This window comes from Salvia hispanica, chromosome 6 (genome assembly GCF_023119035.1).
Source record: "Salvia hispanica cultivar TCC Black 2014 chromosome 6, UniMelb_Shisp_WGS_1.0, whole genome shotgun sequence".
Taxonomy (NCBI): domain Eukaryota; kingdom Viridiplantae; phylum Streptophyta; class Magnoliopsida; order Lamiales; family Lamiaceae; genus Salvia; species Salvia hispanica.
Genome location: NC_062970.1, coordinates 5360903 through 5378823, shown reverse-complemented (window position 1 = coordinate 5378823; position 17921 = coordinate 5360903). Strand labels below are relative to the sequence as shown.

The 17921-nt window shown below is 35.6% G+C and overlaps 2 protein-coding genes across 6 annotated transcripts; one reads left to right on the top strand and one right to left on the bottom strand.

Annotated features, from left to right (window-relative positions):
- Positions 1 to 5303: 5303 nt before the first annotated feature.
- On the bottom strand, positions 5304 to 8821 carry LOC125194443 (putative E3 ubiquitin-protein ligase RF298). Of its 3 annotated transcripts, XM_048092663.1 has the most exons (4): positions 8727 to 8821; positions 8437 to 8484; positions 5984 to 7121; positions 5304 to 5754 (listed from the first exon to the last, which is right to left on the bottom strand). In XM_048092663.1, the coding sequence occupies exons 3-4, from the start codon at positions 6410 to 6412 to the stop codon at positions 5734 to 5736; spliced, it is 450 nt and encodes a 149-aa protein (XP_047948620.1). In that variant the 5' UTR covers positions 6413 to 7121; positions 8437 to 8484; positions 8727 to 8821; the 3' UTR covers positions 5304 to 5733. The 3 variants fall into 3 exon arrangements, with proteins under 3 accessions (XP_047948620.1, XP_047948619.1, XP_047948618.1); XM_048092662.1 differs by lacking the exons at positions 5304 to 5754; positions 8437 to 8484 and having other exon boundaries at positions 6361 to 7118; positions 8727 to 8819; XM_048092661.1 differs by lacking the exons at positions 5304 to 5754; positions 8437 to 8484 and having other exon boundaries at positions 6361 to 7121; positions 8727 to 8811.
- Positions 8822 to 11019: 2198 nt separating this feature from the next.
- LOC125194439 (protein arginine N-methyltransferase 1.6) lies at positions 11020 to 17900 on the top strand. Of its 3 annotated transcripts, none has more exons than XM_048092652.1 (14): positions 11020 to 11319; positions 11545 to 11779; positions 12731 to 12856; positions 13068 to 13232; positions 13322 to 13440; positions 13550 to 13653; positions 13860 to 14131; positions 14768 to 15004; positions 15147 to 15220; positions 16680 to 16773; positions 16862 to 17011; positions 17081 to 17155; positions 17239 to 17335; positions 17478 to 17900. In XM_048092652.1, the coding sequence occupies exons 1-14, from the start codon at positions 11033 to 11035 to the stop codon at positions 17627 to 17629; spliced, it is 2187 nt and encodes a 728-aa protein (XP_047948609.1). In that variant the 5' UTR covers positions 11020 to 11032; the 3' UTR covers positions 17630 to 17900. The 3 variants fall into 3 exon arrangements, with proteins under 3 accessions (XP_047948609.1, XP_047948611.1, XP_047948610.1); XM_048092653.1 differs by having other exon boundaries at positions 11042 to 11319; positions 11550 to 11779; XM_048092654.1 differs by lacking the exon at positions 17478 to 17900 and having other exon boundaries at positions 11022 to 11319; positions 16862 to 17000.
- The last annotated feature ends 21 nt before the right edge of the window (positions 17901 to 17921 follow it).

The following is a 17921-nucleotide window of genomic DNA, read 5'->3' as shown; positions in this document are numbered from 1 at the left end:
AATTAATCATAATAGAATGATTTAACTTAGAAAAATAATTTCTTATTTCTTGAATTTTTCAAAATTATAAATCATTTTAATATTATTAGAGTTGAATGATATTTCATTTCCTGTATTTGATGATACTAATATTGCTTTCTATTTAGTTTATGCACATCAAATCCTAATAAAAATGAATTATTATTATTATTATTATTATTATTATTATTATTATTATTATTATTATTATTATTATTATTATTATTATTATTACTATTACTACTTATTATTACTATTACTATTACTATTACTATTACTATTATTATTATTATTATTATTATTATTATTATTATTATTATTGCACTTCTTCTAGGTAACGGACTTGGACTATTGTTGGCGTTGTTGGTCATTCAGAGAGACTCACCTAGACAACCATATATGCATGCATGAGCCCCATGCATAAATTATGTCATTTCTAATCGGTGTGCTATTGTGGTCCAACATAATTAAGTTGAGTTCGAACAAATAGATCAAAGAACAACCCAAAGATTAATCGTCAAAATCTAAGTCCACAATGCATGTTTCCAGTCACACAACGTACATTCCACATTCTATGGGCAAAAATGCACGACGTACGTCACACGTCACATGTCACAAGTATCATGTTGTTAGAATTAAATGTAGAATTTCATGTTTTTCATTTGTTTAAAATTGTGCCACGAAGAAGTATGTGGTGAACTTGTATTCAGTGGTGGGATTTTTGTTTGATTTTATTGTGTTTGATTTTTAGTTTAAATTATATAATTTGTTTAGTTATTACAGAATTGTATGATGTTGAAATTGTTTTGGATTAATAGATCTAAATTTTCAGCAAATCTTGTTCACTTTCTTCTATTTTGTTACAATTATGACGACGAATGGGTTAATTTAATTAGAGTTCATTAACTGGCCGATTCTGCTAATCAACGAACCGTTTTGTTAGTTAATTGATAAAGAAATTCTCCAAAATTAGGAAGTGTGACTAATACAGATTAGTAATCGGTTAACCTATTTATTGAACGTTTATAACTGAGCAGTTAATTAGTTAACTGAAAATAACCTACTTAAAAATAACTACTCACTCCATCTTAGAAAAATAACATGCCACAATTGCTTTCAGTGATGCAAATACCAAAAATAATCCCAAAATTATTAATAATAATTTGGACCTAAGAGTTGAAATCCAGGATAATGAAGTTGAGTTATTGGATTAATAGTTAGTTTTTTTTTTCACAATTCCTCTTAATCTTTCTTTCCGGTTTCTTGATGTTTTTCTATACTTTTCTCATTATTCAATTTTCTATTTTAATTCCTTATTCTAGATAATTCCATTGTAATTATCTTCCTTGCATACAAAATTATAGTTAGACCTTACGTATTTGGTTGGACATCTCAAAAAACCAAGAAAATAAATCGATGTAAATAGTGAAATACTCCCCCCGTCCCATTGGGAAAATTCAACTATTTTATATAAATTTTAAAAAAAACTTACATAATTAAAAAAAAACATTACTAATTTCACGAATAAGGGAAAAAACCGAAAAACCCCCTAATGAGTTTTGAAAAAAAAAAAACAAAAAAACGCTAGTGGGATCCCACAATAGGGCCCATTTGCGCCATTTTCCCATGGGGGTTTTAGGTCATCCGTCGGGATCCGCAACCGCCACCGGGCGCAATAGTGGGCTAAGCGGCCCGTTTTGACTAAAAACCGTCTTGATCCAAACTATTTGTGGATCTTTTTAACTTCCCCAAAAATTTTTTTTATAAATTAATATAAAAGTAGGACTCACATTCTCAACCTTTTCCACCCACTTTCCACTATATTTTCTTAAAACCCATGTCAAGTCAAATATTGTCAATTAATGAGAGACGGACAGAATACGAATTAATAGTAAATTGATTTTAGTTGACTAATTTCCATTAGATTTTATAATCCGTACTATTTACTAATACTTTTGTTTTATAAATTTGATTTTAGATCAAGTGAAAAAAAGTTTTTTTTTAAGTGTTTGGTTGGAAACTTTGTTTTCAAAAATTTTGGCATCTCCAACCACTTGTAGAATCATGTTTCGGGTCAAACCCAATTTCCCCCCCGGGCCTTCGGGACAATCATGTTGGAAGATTATGCACGATCTGATGTCGAATATTCTCCAAAACCCCCAAAGCCGGTTTTGAAAATTTTCCCACGGTTTGGAGCCCCGGAACGCTCTTCCCACCTTGGGCGAGCCTTTTGCCGCCCCAAAAAAAGCCCTTTTCCCGGGCCTTGAGCCTTCACGGGTTCCCCCGGAAGATGTGCGGCAAGATATCCCCTTTTATCGGGGATTGTTAGCCCCAAAGTTGAGGGCCCGCTTTACCTTAAAACCCGGGAAGGGTGGGTTGTTGAGCACGTTGATGTCATTTTTCGGCGGGGCCCCGAAATCCATCCCAAATCCATCCCCTTTAGGGGCGGCCGGGGTATAACGGTGGGGGGGTGTTTTGGCCGCCGTGTTACTCCTTAAACCCCCAGGGGGCAATTCTTCCAGCCGTGCATGCATCGACCCCCCAGCACCCGGGGAACCTGCACTTGTTCGTAAAGCCGACAAACCGCTATTTGCGGTGGTTGGCTTTTTTCCCGAAATTGGGGTGAAGGCTGCCGGACGCTCGAAGTTAAACTTTCCCCCAAGGGGATTCCCCGCGTGGGGTATTTTTGAACGCACCCCGGTTTGTCCGAGAAAGGGCGGGATCCCCGGCATTTCGGGCGTCGTGTGGCTGGGGGCCAAGGGCCGAACCCTTTCGAAGAACTCTTCCCCCCAGTATTGGGATAGCAAAAATGGGGGGCGTAATACGGGCGCGGGGATATCTCCCCCCCGGGTTCGTTAATCCTTTTTCCAACCTTCCCTTCCCCCCGGTTCGGGGATGTTTTCGCCCCTAGGAGGGGCCTTCCCCCCTCCCTCGTCATCTTTCTGCCAAAAAATGATTTCGCTACATCCATTTATAATAATTCGAACTCACGTGGATGTAAATGGCATATCAAACAGTAACATTATTCTCCACTCACTTACTTTTTATTATTTTTTATGATTCTTATATATTTATTCTAAATTACACACTAACCTCACAACACTTTGCCAATAGCTTAAATTAAAATAAATAATATAATAGTAAGATTTATTAATTAATATAATTATATAGAACATTTATTACTCCCTCCGTCCCGGCTAAAATGACACATTGCTTAGTCGGCACAGGATTTTAGGAGTTATTGGTTAAAGTGTTTAATTGGAGAGAGAGAAGGTGAATGTAAGTATTAAAGTAGAGAGATAAAGAAAGATGAATATTTTAATAGGAGTGAGAAAAAGTGGTTGAGTGTATTAATTGGAGAGAGAAAGTTACCAAAAAAGGAAATGTGTCATTTTAGTTGGGACAAACTAAAAAGGAAAACGTGTCATCTTAAGCGGGACGGAGGGAGTATATATTAAATGTAAAATTACACAACTTAGAATAATACAAATACATTAAAAATACGAGTATGAAAATATAACAACGTACTACCTATTAGACAAACAATTTCATTCCATCTCACGTGGTCAAAATTACACACAAACATAACCAATTTAGCGTAAAAATTAAATGCCTAGATGGGAGAATTATTAGAAAACCTAACATCTTCTATACAAAGATGACTGAAAATCAAGCACACAAATCCCTAGATAGGAAAATTATTAGAAAATCAACAAGGTCTATACAAAGACGACTGAAAATTAGACGCATACTCATACTTGCTATATTATGCATCCATATATAATTGAATTATTTATAGTGAAACTGAAACTCGCCTCATTAGAAAGATATATTTACCATGAATTAATAAAGTCTAATTTTAATAGACGGATCAAATGAAAAAACAAGACTAATTTTCGTATACGAAGATAGTAACTAATATGTACTTACAAACGCCCAATTTAGAAAAAGAAAGGAACGCTACCGACTACCATGATTCAATTATGTGCGGAAATCATTCTATAGATTTCATTTCCAGACAAACCCTAAATATTTCTAAAATTGCTTTTCTTTTGTAATTTGATTATATAAATGATCACCAACGACAAAATTATTATAAATATTTAATGATGCCAATTCAAGCACTTCTTATCACATTCACTATTAATTCTTTTAAAGCAGAGATTTTTATACAGATTTGACATAAAAAAAATCAAGAAGTGCCAGCGTCTGCGTATTTGTGCTTGTGTGTGCGTATTTATGCCTGCGTATGCATGTGCTTGTGTATGCATATTTGTGTTTGTGTGTGCATGTGCTTGCGTGTGCATATTAGTCCTTGTGTGTGCGTATTAGTGCTTGCGCATGCATAATACTTGGGAAACCATCTCACTATTAATTGAAATATTAATAGTGAAAATGAAACTCACCTCATTAGAAAGATATATTTACCATGAATTAATAAAGTCTAATTTTAATGGATGGATCAAATGAAAAAACAAGACTAATTTTCGTATACGAAGATAGTAACTAATATGTACTTACAAACGCCCAATTTAGAAAAAGAAAGGAACGCTACCGACTACCATGATTCAATTATGTGCGGAAATCATTCTATAGATTTCATTTCCAGACAAACCCTAAATATTTCTAAAATTGTTTTTCTTCTGTAATTTGATTATATAAATGATCACCAACGACAAAATTATTATAAATATTTAATGATGCCAATTCAAGCACCTTTTATCCCATTTCACTATTAATTCTTTTAAAGGAGAGATTTTTATACAGATTTGGCATACAAAAAAATTAAGAAATGCCAGTGTCTGCGTATTTGTGCATGTGTATGCATGTGCTTGTGTGTGCATATTTGTGCCGGAGTGTGCACGTGCTTGCGTGTGCATATTAGTGCTTGTGTGTGTGTATTAGTGCTTGCGTGTGCATAATACTTGGAAAACCATCTCCCCTAATTTCATTCATGAATATAATTCTGAACCTTTTTTTTTATTCTTGAATTCTAAACTGCAGTGTGTACTTTGTACTAAACACTGCAACCAATTGAGGTGCTAATTAATAAAGTTGGTGCAATGAACATTAAAATTGAAATGCTAATAAGTTGAAAATGACACTCACAAAATGATGTGAATTGCAAAGTAATGGATTAAACGCAACCCCTTTTGATATTTTCTGAGCTGTCTCTCTGAAGAATCTCTTTGAAGTAGAGAAGAAGGGTGTCTGCAGTTTAAAGGGAGTGGGAGTTGTTGTGCCACGAAGTCGTACTGCATTTTAGTAGAATCTATTTTTGGCCGTCCTGCAAGAAGGGCAGTCTGTCATCCCTTGCTTCTCATGGATCACATTGCACTAAGCGAAAAGAACCTGATGTGCACACGGGATGAAAACCACAGCGATCTCGTTTGACAAGCAAATGACGCACTCCCTCTCTGGTTTCACATCTGGAGCCTCATTGAAGTTGTCCTGAAAGACGGCAAACCTTTCCATCGCGTTAGGAAGCCGTGATCCCGGGAAGCCCATGTTGACTGTTTCTATCATCGACTTTTCAGACTCAAGACTCAGCTCCATGACCATTTTCTTAAGCTTCTTGATGTCTTCTGTGCATTTCTACATCTCCTTTTCGGCTGCTTGCTTTATGTTTTCTGCTTCTATTTTCATCGCAACCTCTTCTTCCTCTAGTTTCCTCCACAAGGAATCAATTTTATTTTGAGCTTTTGTTTCCTCCTTCTACTCCAGCTTCCACAAAGCCTGAAATGGTAGAAAGGTAAAAACTTTTGTACATTAATCCCGGATTATGATTTATTAATGTCAACACAAACACAAAGACATAAGTATTGTGAGTGTGTGTGCATGTGTGTGTGTGTGCCGTGTGTGTGCATAGTTTGGAAACTGAACTCACTCTACATAAGAGGCAAGATGTTTATACACTGCTAAACAAATTGATACAGAAAGAAAAAAAAAACAATTTATGCCATACCTTGAACTGATCCTTGAGGCCTCTAGCTTTTTCTAGTCGATTGTTGAGTGCAGTTATCTGGTGTTTGACATCCGTGAGTTGGTCTTGGATAATGGGCTTTTCTGCATCCAATGACTGCATTTTCCTGAGGGTTTCCTGCTCTCTTTCCATAGCGGAATGCAGGTTATCGGCCACCCTCATCGCCTGCATCTTAGCAACCTCCATGTCATTCATCAACAGAGCATTCTCCTCCTTAAGGCGAGCGATGGTGCAATTATCCACCTGAATCTGACCCGTAGCATTGGTCATGGAGTACTCCATTTCCGACAGCTGCTTTATGGTACTATCCACCAAAGCTTGTTTTTCCTTCTTCAATTTCTCCTCTTCTTTCTCTTTCCTAAACATTTTCAACTCTGCCCGGTCCTTCCCAAGCCTCTGTGCAACTTGCATGACCTACAAGAACCACGCACAGTGCCTCCATCCGCTACACATGCATGCACGAGGCTCAAATTACTAATTAATAGGCGCCACATTGCTTCTGATACGCTCAAGGAAGGCCTAACCACCCGAAGCACACAAATCATCTCAAGTAATGTGTAGTCTACTAGGCTCTGCAACCTCTCAAATACAGTAAACTTCAATGCAAAACTCATCACCTTTTCCCTCTTTAGTATGGTGAAAGCACCGTCGACAACATTGAATGCAGTGTCTTTACTACCATTGAACAGGCTGGTATATAAAATGGCCGTCTCAGCAACTCCTCTAGTGTACCCACTTTCAACAATCTTCTTTGTTGCACTGCACAATGTTGAACTTAAACTTTTTGTCAAAAGTTCCTCAATATGACAGGCCACGGGATTATCCCAGCCGGACCCTCGAAGTTCTTCTTTGTCCTGCTTCTTAATAGTGTCTTCAGACCACTCCATTATGGAACCCAAATAATTTGTAAAATCAGATACAGATTCCTTCTATTTCCTTAATACAGCCAGAGACGCAATTGATGCTTCAGCGAGAAATCAGATACAAATTTCCTTCAATTTCTACCCTTTTGTTTAACAAAAGATCTGAGACTCCACCACTGCACAATCACCACTACTGTCAATGCCACTTCAATTTAGACCTAAAAGTTCCGTCAGCTCCGATATCTAAAAGTTTCCTGCTGTAGATGTTCATTGTAATATCAGTAATAGGAGCTTATGACATATAAAAGGAAGTTTATTGTAAAAAAAAAGGTATTCGATTTAATCCATGAAGCAAATTACAATCTATCTTGATCAATAGAGAAAATATTATGGATAAAAATCATCAGCAATCATCATAAAATCTAGGTCAGATTAAGCAATAAATGATCAATTGACAATTCCAGCAACAGAAGCTATTCAAATTTATTCTGAATTACAGTAACTGGGGTTATATCGCATTAAATTTCACAATTGATGATGGGACAGAACTAATAGAAGTGCCAGTTTAGTTAGCATGATTATAAGAAGATGAACAGTGTGTCAAACAGATTCATAAATACAATTCACCATGACTTAAACATATTTGTCGCGTTGCAAAGATAGAGATTTTTCATTCCTTCTTTTGTTTGGGAGGACCCCATCTTTCGTGTTGCATTGAGTATTTAAGTCTTCACAAAACAACATCTATCAGTATTTGTAAAACACGTCAAATGTGCATTTATGCACCCCTCCCCCAGCCAAAAACAAAAGAATAATTCATCTATATCTATGCACACGACCGATGTCCACGTCCAAAAGATGAACGACTAATCCTTATACATGCAACACAACAAGTGTGTTAATGCATCATGAATTCATGATAAATTTGTATCGATTTAACCCCACCAAAAAACAGCCATAAGTTTTATCCGCGCAACGGAAATACAGAACAAATGTGTATCTATGTTACCTCACCAAAAAAACCGACTAATTTGTATCCATGCAACGCGACAAATGTGTATCTATGTATCCCCGCCAAATAACTTACTAATTTGTACTCACAGAACAAAAATATATATCTATGTAACCCCAAAACCCGACTAATTTGTATCCAGGCAACACGACAAATGTATGTATATGTAACCCCACCAAAAACCAAGTACTCCATTTGTATCTACGCAACACAACAAATGTTTATCTATGTATCCCCACCGGAAAAAAACGACTAATCTGTATCCACGGAACACGACAAAAGTGTATCTATGTAACGGTTGTACGACATCCAAATAAGTTATAAAAAAAGGAAAAATCGAAATCAAACATAAGAGGAATGTATATATAAAATTGTTCTCTACTTAATTCAAAAAACAATTATGCTTACTTCATCATCCAAGGAAAAGTTGAAAACAAGGTACTATGACATAACTTTTTAATAGAACCAACAAGCAACAAATATTCATAATTTTTCCACACATAAATTACCAACAGTTCATGATAAATAAAATTTATAATGACAATCAAGAATGAAGCTACCTGCAAAGCTTCGACGAACTTCACCTTTTCATAAACTCCTTTCACTGCCTAGATCAGAAATACACAGATTTTAAATAAAATGATTCTTAATCAAACAGAAGCCCACTTAACCAAGCAAAATCATCAACAAAGCACACCAAAACCAAATCAAAACAAGAGCAGACGGAATGGAAAAATTTAAAAGCTCGAAAACACGCATGAACAACAACAATTAACCAAGACGATGATTAATAAAGTTGGCGCAATAAATATCCAAATTGAAATGCTAACAAGTTGAAAATGGCACTCACAAAATTGTGTGAATTGCAAAGTGATAGATCGAACCCTAATTCCAAGTTTGTGTGAATTTCCAAGTGAAGTATCTTCTCACTTTCTCTCTGTGAAGAATCTTTCGGAAGAAGAAGAGTAGAAGCGGTGTACTGTCTGCTATTTAAAGGGAGTTGGCGCTACTGTGCCAATACACGACGTCGTTCTGCATCTTAGTAGAATCTATTTTGAAATATTATTTGGGATTTTTTACTCATAAAATTTAATTGAAGACAATAAATAAAATTATATAGTGTAGTGCAGTGTGTTATTTATAAATACTATGAAAATGAACAAACTTTGAATATGAAACACAATTTAACTCTAATATTAAGATTAATTTTTTTGATTAGTTCAATAAAGAAGATATTATTTTTGTAAATTAAATTATTTTTATTATGATTAATTTTGTAATTTGGACTTAATATCACTTTTCATTAATAATAATAATAATAATAATAATAATAATAATAATAATAAATAAATAGATAACAAGTTAAAAGTTAAAACCATAAATAATTTTAATTTTTATTATATTTTTAATTAACAATAGAAGAAATTGTAATTTACTTTCAAATTTTGTCCCAATAGAAGAAATTGAAATTTACTTCAAAATTTTGTCACAATAGAAGAAGTTGTAATTTACTTCCAAATTTTGTTAAAGTCTCATAAGTCATATTGCAATGTAAAAAAAAGTTAAATTTTAATTTGTGTCACTATCAAATATCTCAAAGTCAAGTGTCTAAACATTATTTTAAAAATAAGATCTTTTAAAGTTAATAAAGTGCTTAAGAATTAGTATGTAAAAAATAGAATAATCTTCACTTATTATTGAAAAAAAGTATTTTAAATTTTAACCGATTCGGTTAGTTCGGTTATAACCAATAACCAACCGGTTCTAACCGAGTCGGTTAATTAAGATCGGTTCGGTTCAGGTTAGTTTTTTGATGGAATTTTGGGGTCGGTTAACCGACATGTCGGTTCGGTTGTTAACCGAACCGATCGAATACCCACCCCTAATCTATTCAGTATTTTAGGACAATATATTTAATATTTTATCTTTATATTAATAAATATTAGAATTCTTAACTCAATCCAGTATATCATGTTACAAATTTAAATTTGATACAGTATATAGTATCATAGTACTAATTGAGTTTATGATTTTCATTATAAGAATTTCAATTTTTATTTTAGTTTTCTATTTTTCAAACTTTAATTTTTTTAGAACGTACGATTGAACCTCAAAAACAAAAAATTAGTTAATTACATATTTTTCACTCATTCATTTAATATTTTAAATCTGTATAGTTAATGTTTAGTAGTATATTTTTCTAAAGCATTTACCATATCATGAAATAAGTTGAGACATTTTGAGGATACTTAATTAAATTTCCTAATTTGATGAGTCATAATCATGCGTAGAAGAGTAGGAATTTGGACAAGGATAATTGATTTGATGTTAAAATAGCATTAGAGTAAATTAGTCATAGTATAAAATGTATTATATCAAAATATACATAAGGGTATTATGTCATAGAGACATTATGTCTCTAAATCACTACTCTTTTTTAGAGCATTCACAATGGAACGCCCTAAGCGACGCCCTATGCACCGCCACGTCAGCATTTTATCCTCCTCCTATTCCACCTGCAGTGGGGCGGACTATAGCCCGCCCTAAGCGACACCTAAGTATTTTACTTCTATTTTGAAAATTTAATAAAAATTTTTAAAAAAAAGGGAAACGCGTCGCATCGTCCGTGACCCATCGTCCGCGTCGCTCCACAGTGGCGGACGATGGGTATCCTCCGCGCATCGTCCGCGGACGATGTATCGGGCGCGGACGATGGGTAACCCATCGTCCGCAATGCTGCAGTGGCGGACGATGCATCGTACGCCCCATTGCGGATGCCCTTATATTGGTTTTATAATAGAATGTGAGTGAAATGTGTTAGTGGAATGTGAGACTTACTTACATTTTTGGTAAAAGTGAAATACGACTCTTATTGTGGGACATACCGAAATGACAAAATGTGACTCTTAATCTTATTGTGGAGAGGTAGTAAAATAAAATCCGAAAACCATCGTCCGAACGCCTGCGATGATCGTCCCGACCTTAAGGCCACCGCCCGACTAAGTATCGGGCGTGTCACCGCATCATTCGTCCCATTGCCGATTCTTTTAGGCGTCAATCAAACTCTTATTTTTTCCTACGACTTTGTAGGTATGACTCAGGAAACTCTTTTAAAAAGGTTGATTAACGGATTAAAAGAATTTTGAAAATGAAGTGATGCTATCAGTCATCCTAAAACCTCTACTCTTTACATTTCCCCGCAGCAGAAGAAGAATGACCTCCGCCGCCTGCGGCCGTATGTTTCAGCTCCAAACCGACCCACTCACCGGCAAATCAGAGTGGCTCGTTATCCAAGACGAAGATGATCAACTCCAAACAACCCCCAAATCACTTCTCGCAACCACGTCTTACCTCGACATGCTCAACGATTCCCGCCGCAACGCCGCCTACCGTCTCGCCATCGATAACACCGTCACTACACCCTCCCACGTCCTCGACATCGGGTATTACTTCTACTCTCAACAACTCAGAAACTTCACCTTTCTTGCGCTAATTCCATTAATACTCTATCTCTAGCTTCAAATGCCTCACCTAATTTGACCTAATTTAACAGAATCTTCCTCTTTTTTAGTCTGTATCCATGCTAACAATCTTCATATTCATGTAATTTTTATGATTGTGCTGATTATTGAGTAATTGAGAGTTAGGTAACTGTGTGGTTTGATCAGGGCAGGGACGGGTTTGCTGTCGATGATGGCAGCTCGAGCTATGGGGCTTTCTGATTCAAATGGGATCTCTACTTCTAAAGGGATGGTGACAGCTTGCGAGTCATACCTTCCCATGGTGAAGTTAATGAGAAAGGTTTTACGAGCCAATGCCATGGAGGGGAAAATTCGTCTCATAAATAAGAGGTCCGATGAGTTGGAAGTTGGCTTGGATATCCCATCGCGTGCTGATATTCTCGTGAGTACCTTTTGCCAAATTTGGAGTGTGCTCATCTTGTTATTATACTGCTATTTACTTTTGATAGAAAATGAGCTAAAACGATGGATTGAAACATAAAAGAAATAAAATGTTGCTGCATTGCATTTGCATTACACTGTGAAGTGTGAACAAGAAGATCCCTATTTATAGTAGCTACATTACCCTAAATGGAGGAAATCAGCCAGTTAACCCACCAATAATTTTACTAGAGCATTAAGAAAGAGACACATGTAAACACTAGCTAACAAACTTATCCATTATTTCTCCATATGGATTAGCTGTCGTTTGTTTACTCACTTTACTTTCTGATGCTGAATGGTCTTGCCACCTTGGCAAGCTTCATCCTTTTGGACATGATGGAGCTTAGTTTATTAACTTTGCTAACACCATTGGATAAAAAAAAATGGATTGGTTACATTGTTATTTCTTTCTCGAAGGATATTCAATCACTTGAGAGATGAAAATGATGATTGCAGGAAGGATGGCATATCTAGTTTGTGGTGCAATTGCTTCAGAAACAAAAGCACAAGAAGCATTTATCATCTCTTATGTGAATTTTTTCAATTATATTAACTTACAATGGCTTGGCTGCATTTCTTTAGCTTTGTAGATATTGTAATAACCGGCGCATTCATCCTCTCTAACGAAATGAATGAAATTAATGAAGTGTTCAACATATGTACTTACATTTGCAGTTTATTATGTGGGATGACCTGCTTGCATTTATTCCTCGTATCTGAACTGCATATGTGAAATAATGTCTAAGTGTCTTCTTGATACTGCTTGCTCAAAATGCTTTTTGACAATGCTTGAGTTTACACCCTCATCAGTTGGTAAAAAGGCCTTTGTAGCAAGAACTCTTAAAAGCATTTTCTGAGTGTACTTTTAGCACTAACCTGTTGCTGTGATTATATTAAACATTGAATGCAGGTCAGTGAGATCCTAGACTCGGAATTATTGGGTGAAGGGCTAATTCCAACTTTACAACATGCGCACGACAAGTTATTGGTAGAAAATCCACAAACCGTACCTTACCGGGCCACTACTTATGGCCAGGTAGTTGATTACACTACTCTGGCCCAACAATATACATGTTTCCTAACTGACTGATTTTTCTAATTTAGACTTTGTTTCACTCTTCTAAGATAGTTGTCTTCTAATCAATGTCAGCTATTTATTTCATATGCTGTGTCTCTTATTTAACAGCGTGATCCATGTAACTGTTTAGATGAAGTCGTTTCATTTGTGAGCTCCTCTATTTGTTCAGCTGGTTGAGTGTACATATTTACGGGAGATGCATGATTTAGTTCATGGAGAGGCAGAAGCATCAGATGGCATTCATCTTCTGCCAAGTGTAATGCCCAACCTTTTAGCTGTAAAAAAGCAACAGTTTGCAATGCATTGTAATGCAATTAAAGACGAAATCAAACTGGTAATAAAGATTATTCTTTGATAAATTGTTAGTTATTCTGTGTGATTTGAGTTGACAAGCATCCAACTAAATCTGGTACACTGATCCAGCTCTCAGAGCCGTTCAAAGTTTTTGATTTTGACTTTTGGAGGAGGCCAGATAGTTTTCGTGAAGCTGACCTACACATAAAGGCTAAGGGTGATGGTACAGTTCATGCTATCATCTCATGGTACATGATTCAGCTCATAGGTCATTGTCGTTGATATATTATCATGTTTTTTTCCTTTTTCACAACAGAATTATCTAGGTCCAATTATGAAAAACTCGTCCTCCTTCAGGTGGTTGCTTCAGCTTGATAGTGAAGGAACAACATTCTATTCTACGGGCCCAAACTGGATACCATATACTTCTGATGTGAAAGAATTGAAAACATCCTTTGTCAGTAAGTGAATGCTATACACGGTTAGTCTGTCTATCATGCGAGATACTATATTATTTATTTGATTGCTTTAAAATGTGGTTTTGCTCAACATCGGGAACCAGTTCAGGAAGTAGAGGGGTTTTCTTTACACGTCATACATTTTGCTTGACTTTTAGGAAATGAAAAATCTGCTATGAACCAATTTTTTGTATATTGTGCGGTCCTAGGTTCTGGAGATTGGTGTGATCATTGGAAACAATGTGTTTGGTTCATCCCGAGCTCAGGTCTACCTGTATCGAAAGACAAAGAGGTTTGGTTACATGCTGCTCATACTGAAACCAGCATTTCATATGATTTCAAGACTTCATGCAATGAGAAAGAAGATGCGGATCTTGACCTCCATACTCCAGATGGTCAGCTTTTTCTATCGCCTGAAAGAATAGCTTTGTATGGAAATAGTTGTTGGAGAGATTTGATGCTCAATGCCATTAAGAACGCTGTAAGATTTTTTGTTTCCTTATGGAGCAATATTGTTTAAGACTGTTTTCCCCTAATCCGGCCTCTAAAAAGAGAATACAGCTTACCTTGTGAATGTTGTTTGATGTCGAGTTTATTCTGCAGCAAAGTTCTCTTGTTTCTTAGTTTCAGACTTTCAGTTCCGATGTGTTCTATGATTTCTCCTCTTCATTGTAGTCACTCTTTTTTCTTGAGTAGGCACACACGATATCCTGGAAACTACCTGTATGATATAATAGATTAAATGAGTTTAGCAAACAAGTTTGTTGTCCTATGGTTAGCTGGATTCTTTTTTTCCTCTTATTCTTATCTTTTTCATTAAGTTCTCATATAGGATTATTGACTGAAAAATCCTTAATATTTGGTCTATCGATACCCAGTTATTTTCCTAAATAATTAAGACCCCCTTTAGTTACTCCACAACTTTTTTTTCTCTTTTATATGAATTATAGGTGTGAGAAATAGTAGCTTATGGATATTGTTTCATTCAAACGAAGGGGTAAAATAAGTTTTCTGAAGTAATTGTTTGGAGTGTGTTAGAAGGGGGTAAAACAAATTTTGGTTATAGTTTTATCTATAATTTTCATTTCTTGTTTGTTTTTCCCTTCTTTATTTTCAGATCCATCAGAAAGTAGATCCCTTGTGCTTAGTTGCAGATGATAGCATCTTCTTGGCAGTTGCCGTTGCCCATCTTTCCAAGACTTCACAAGTGATGCCATTATTCCCTGGTCTTGGAAACAAGGGCATGCAGTATCTGCAAAAAGCTTCTATAGCTAATAGCTACTCCATGGACCGTATAGAGTTCCTAAGAAGAAAGGAATTGCTATCGAGTCTGCAAGGTTCCCCTCACCGAAAGGTAAATTTATTGATCTGTAAATTGGCATAACACTTTGGAGTTAAGAATTGCTTGATCTAATTATAGTGCCTGCAATTTCATCTTGCACATTAAGTAAACTTTATCTCTTTCTTGATGCATTGCTGTAACTATTGATCTGCAGATTGACTTATTCATTGCGGAGCCATTCTATTATGGAAATGACAATGTCCTTCCCTGGCAAAATCTGCGATTTTGGTAGGTGTTAGCATCTGGCTTATTTGATAGATTTGATCTCACTAAACTCTAATCTTATTCGCTGCACTTCTTTCGAGTTCAGTTATTTTTCTGGAGTATATATATTGCTAATAGAGTAATAGGTATCTTATAAACTGTATATATTTGTTGAGAATAAATACATGTAGTAGTTGTAGTTAAAATAATTGAGTTTGTTGATTCTAGAGGTTTGGGAATCCCGCACATTGCACATTTGTGTTTGATTAATTGATTTCAAATATTAAAAAGTGAAGTTGAAATTCCAAATTGTACTCCCTCAGTCCCATAATAGATGGCACACTTGGGTAATGGCACGGGATTTTAGGAGATGTTGTTTTGTGTGTTAGGTGGTGAGATAAAATAGTATATTTATATTAATGTGGGTGATAGTTTTTTCCAAAAAAGGAAATGCGACATCTTTTATAGGACAAAATACAAAGGAAAGTGTGACATCTATTATGGGATGGGGGGAGTATAAGTTTGTGATTTACTATTATGCAAAAATATAGTCCACATTGGCAGCAGCGCCATCTTTCCAATTGCTGGAAAAATTGATGAAGCCCTAGTTGCAAAAATGAAAAATATTTGTATTCCCTCTGTCCCCTCATAGTTGAGTCATTTTTCCATTTTGGGAAGTTCCCTCGTAGTTGATTCATTTTCACACATAGTAACTTTTTTCTCTTTCTTAATTTACTCTCTCTTACTTTGTTCTCTCTACTTTATTCTCTCTACTTTTTCACTCTCTTACTTTTTTTTATCTATTTACTTAACACACCCAACATCCCTTTCGGGAGTACTGTATTTATTAGCAATGATTTGATAACCGAGGTCAAAATTGTAAATTTGTATAAGTTTGTGATTTATTATGCAATTAGGAATATAATTTATACTCCATCTGTCTCATAAAAAATGAAACGTTTTCCTTTACAGGATGTCCCATTAAAAATGAAACGTTTCTATAATGGAAGCAACAACATTTCTACTTTACATCTCTTATACTATACTCTCCCTTCATTAACTCACAAAACAACACAGCATAAAAACCCGTACTAGAAACCAAATGTTTCATATTAATTGGGACAGAGGGAGTATTAAGTTACCAACACTCATTGGAAATCAAATATGCAATGATTTTATAGGTCTGTCAAAATATTGTAAGACACTTCTATAATAGTAACCGATTTAGAGATATATAGAAAATCAAACTTGATCTCAGTTTTGAGCTGCTTTGTAAACCAAGCTTGGGTATTTGATCAAGTGTTAATTGTGTAGAAATATACTCATTTTTTCTATTTCTTCTTTTAAATTTCTGAATGGTAGAATTTATTGCGCTTTATGCTAGCAACTATGCCATGAATCGCTAATGCAATAATAATCTATTCTTATTTCCTTTCTACATGCCAAAAAATTGGAGCTAATAACTAACCTCTGATCTTTGTAGGAAGGAAAGAACTTTACTTGATCCAATTCTATCTAAAGATGCGCTCATAATGCCTTGTAGAGGGTTGTTGAAAGCTTGTGCAATGTACCTTCCTGTAAGTTGGTAACGGGAGTGCTTTACTTGGATGGTTTCAGTACCAAAGAATATCGATAGCTGATTCCATCAATCATCTTGTTCTGTAGGATCTTTGGAAAAGCCGTTGTTGCCTGAAGGAAATTGAAGGGTTTGATAATTCAGTCGCAAATACCACATTGGGGGCATGTGGAGGTCTACTGGTTACAGAAGACACTCCTTTTCTGCCCTATTTTATTTGGCAGTGCGGTGAGACAAAGGTATTCTCATGTTTGTCATTTCCGAAGTTTGATAGTAGCATCCTTATTTGTTTGTAACTTTTACCCCAGATTCTCAGCAAAATGGCCACTGTCTTGGAGTTTGATTTTTCAAGACCAATGAACCCCTGTTCTGGAAAAACTAAGGTACTTCCCAACTTGTCGAAGTAGTGACAAAATTTATCATCATAGCTGTTTTAGGGGCTTCAATTTGATCGATTTTCTTACAGGTTCAATTTAGAGAATCTGGGATGTGCCATGGCTTTGTCCTCTGGATTGATTATGTCATGGATACGGAGAACAACACTATTCTATCAACAGGACCAGGTTGGTTTTCTTTTGAGGAAACTGTCGATGAAACTATACCTATCTTATTGTTTCTTCAACGTGTGCTAATTATAGTCAAGTCAAGGAATCACAAGTTTTCATTAAATGACTAAATTATGCTGTGCTTATCTGAAAATTTCAGATAAAAGACATTGGAAACAAGGCGTGAAGCTTTTGAATGAGCCAGTTGAGGTTGGGCATGGCGACTTATCCTCAACAGAAATTGAAGCTTCCTTTGATCCTTTAAATGGTGAGCTCATTCTGAGACATGCCTTTCTCAGGAATCAAAGGTAGCCTGTGTTCTGGTTCTTGTAAGAGTTTCGAATTCTCTTTAGCACCATTTTCACCTTTTTTACTTGACTTATTTTGATATGTTCGTCTACCTTAATACGATCCATAGTGCTCAAAAACACGGCTGGTTAACTGGCTGCTTTGCCTGTTTACACGTGTTGTGTACATTGGTGTTATTGGGTTCTCTCTTTTGAGCATACAAACACTATTACCCTTTTTGCATACATTGTAAAATGGACGATTGAAGGAAATATTATGGTGCACTTTATATCTATTCTCTTGAATTTCCATTTCA

Coding starts and splice junctions, on each gene's coding strand:
- LOC125194439 (XM_048092652.1), top strand. CDS start 11,033: ATGCTATCAGTCATCCTAAAACCTCTACTCTTTACATTTCCCCGCAGC. Junction 13,441..13,549: donor GTTCATGCTATCATCTCATG/GTACATGATTCA, acceptor GTCCTCCTTCAG/GTGGTTGCTTCAGCTTGATA. Junction 17,336..17,477: donor TATTCTATCAACAGGACCAG/GTTGGTTTTCTT, acceptor TGAAAATTTCAG/ATAAAAGACATTGGAAACAA.
- LOC125194443 (XM_048092662.1), bottom strand. CDS start 6,888: ATGGAGTGGTCTGAAGACACTATTAAGAAGCAGGACAAAGAAGAACTT.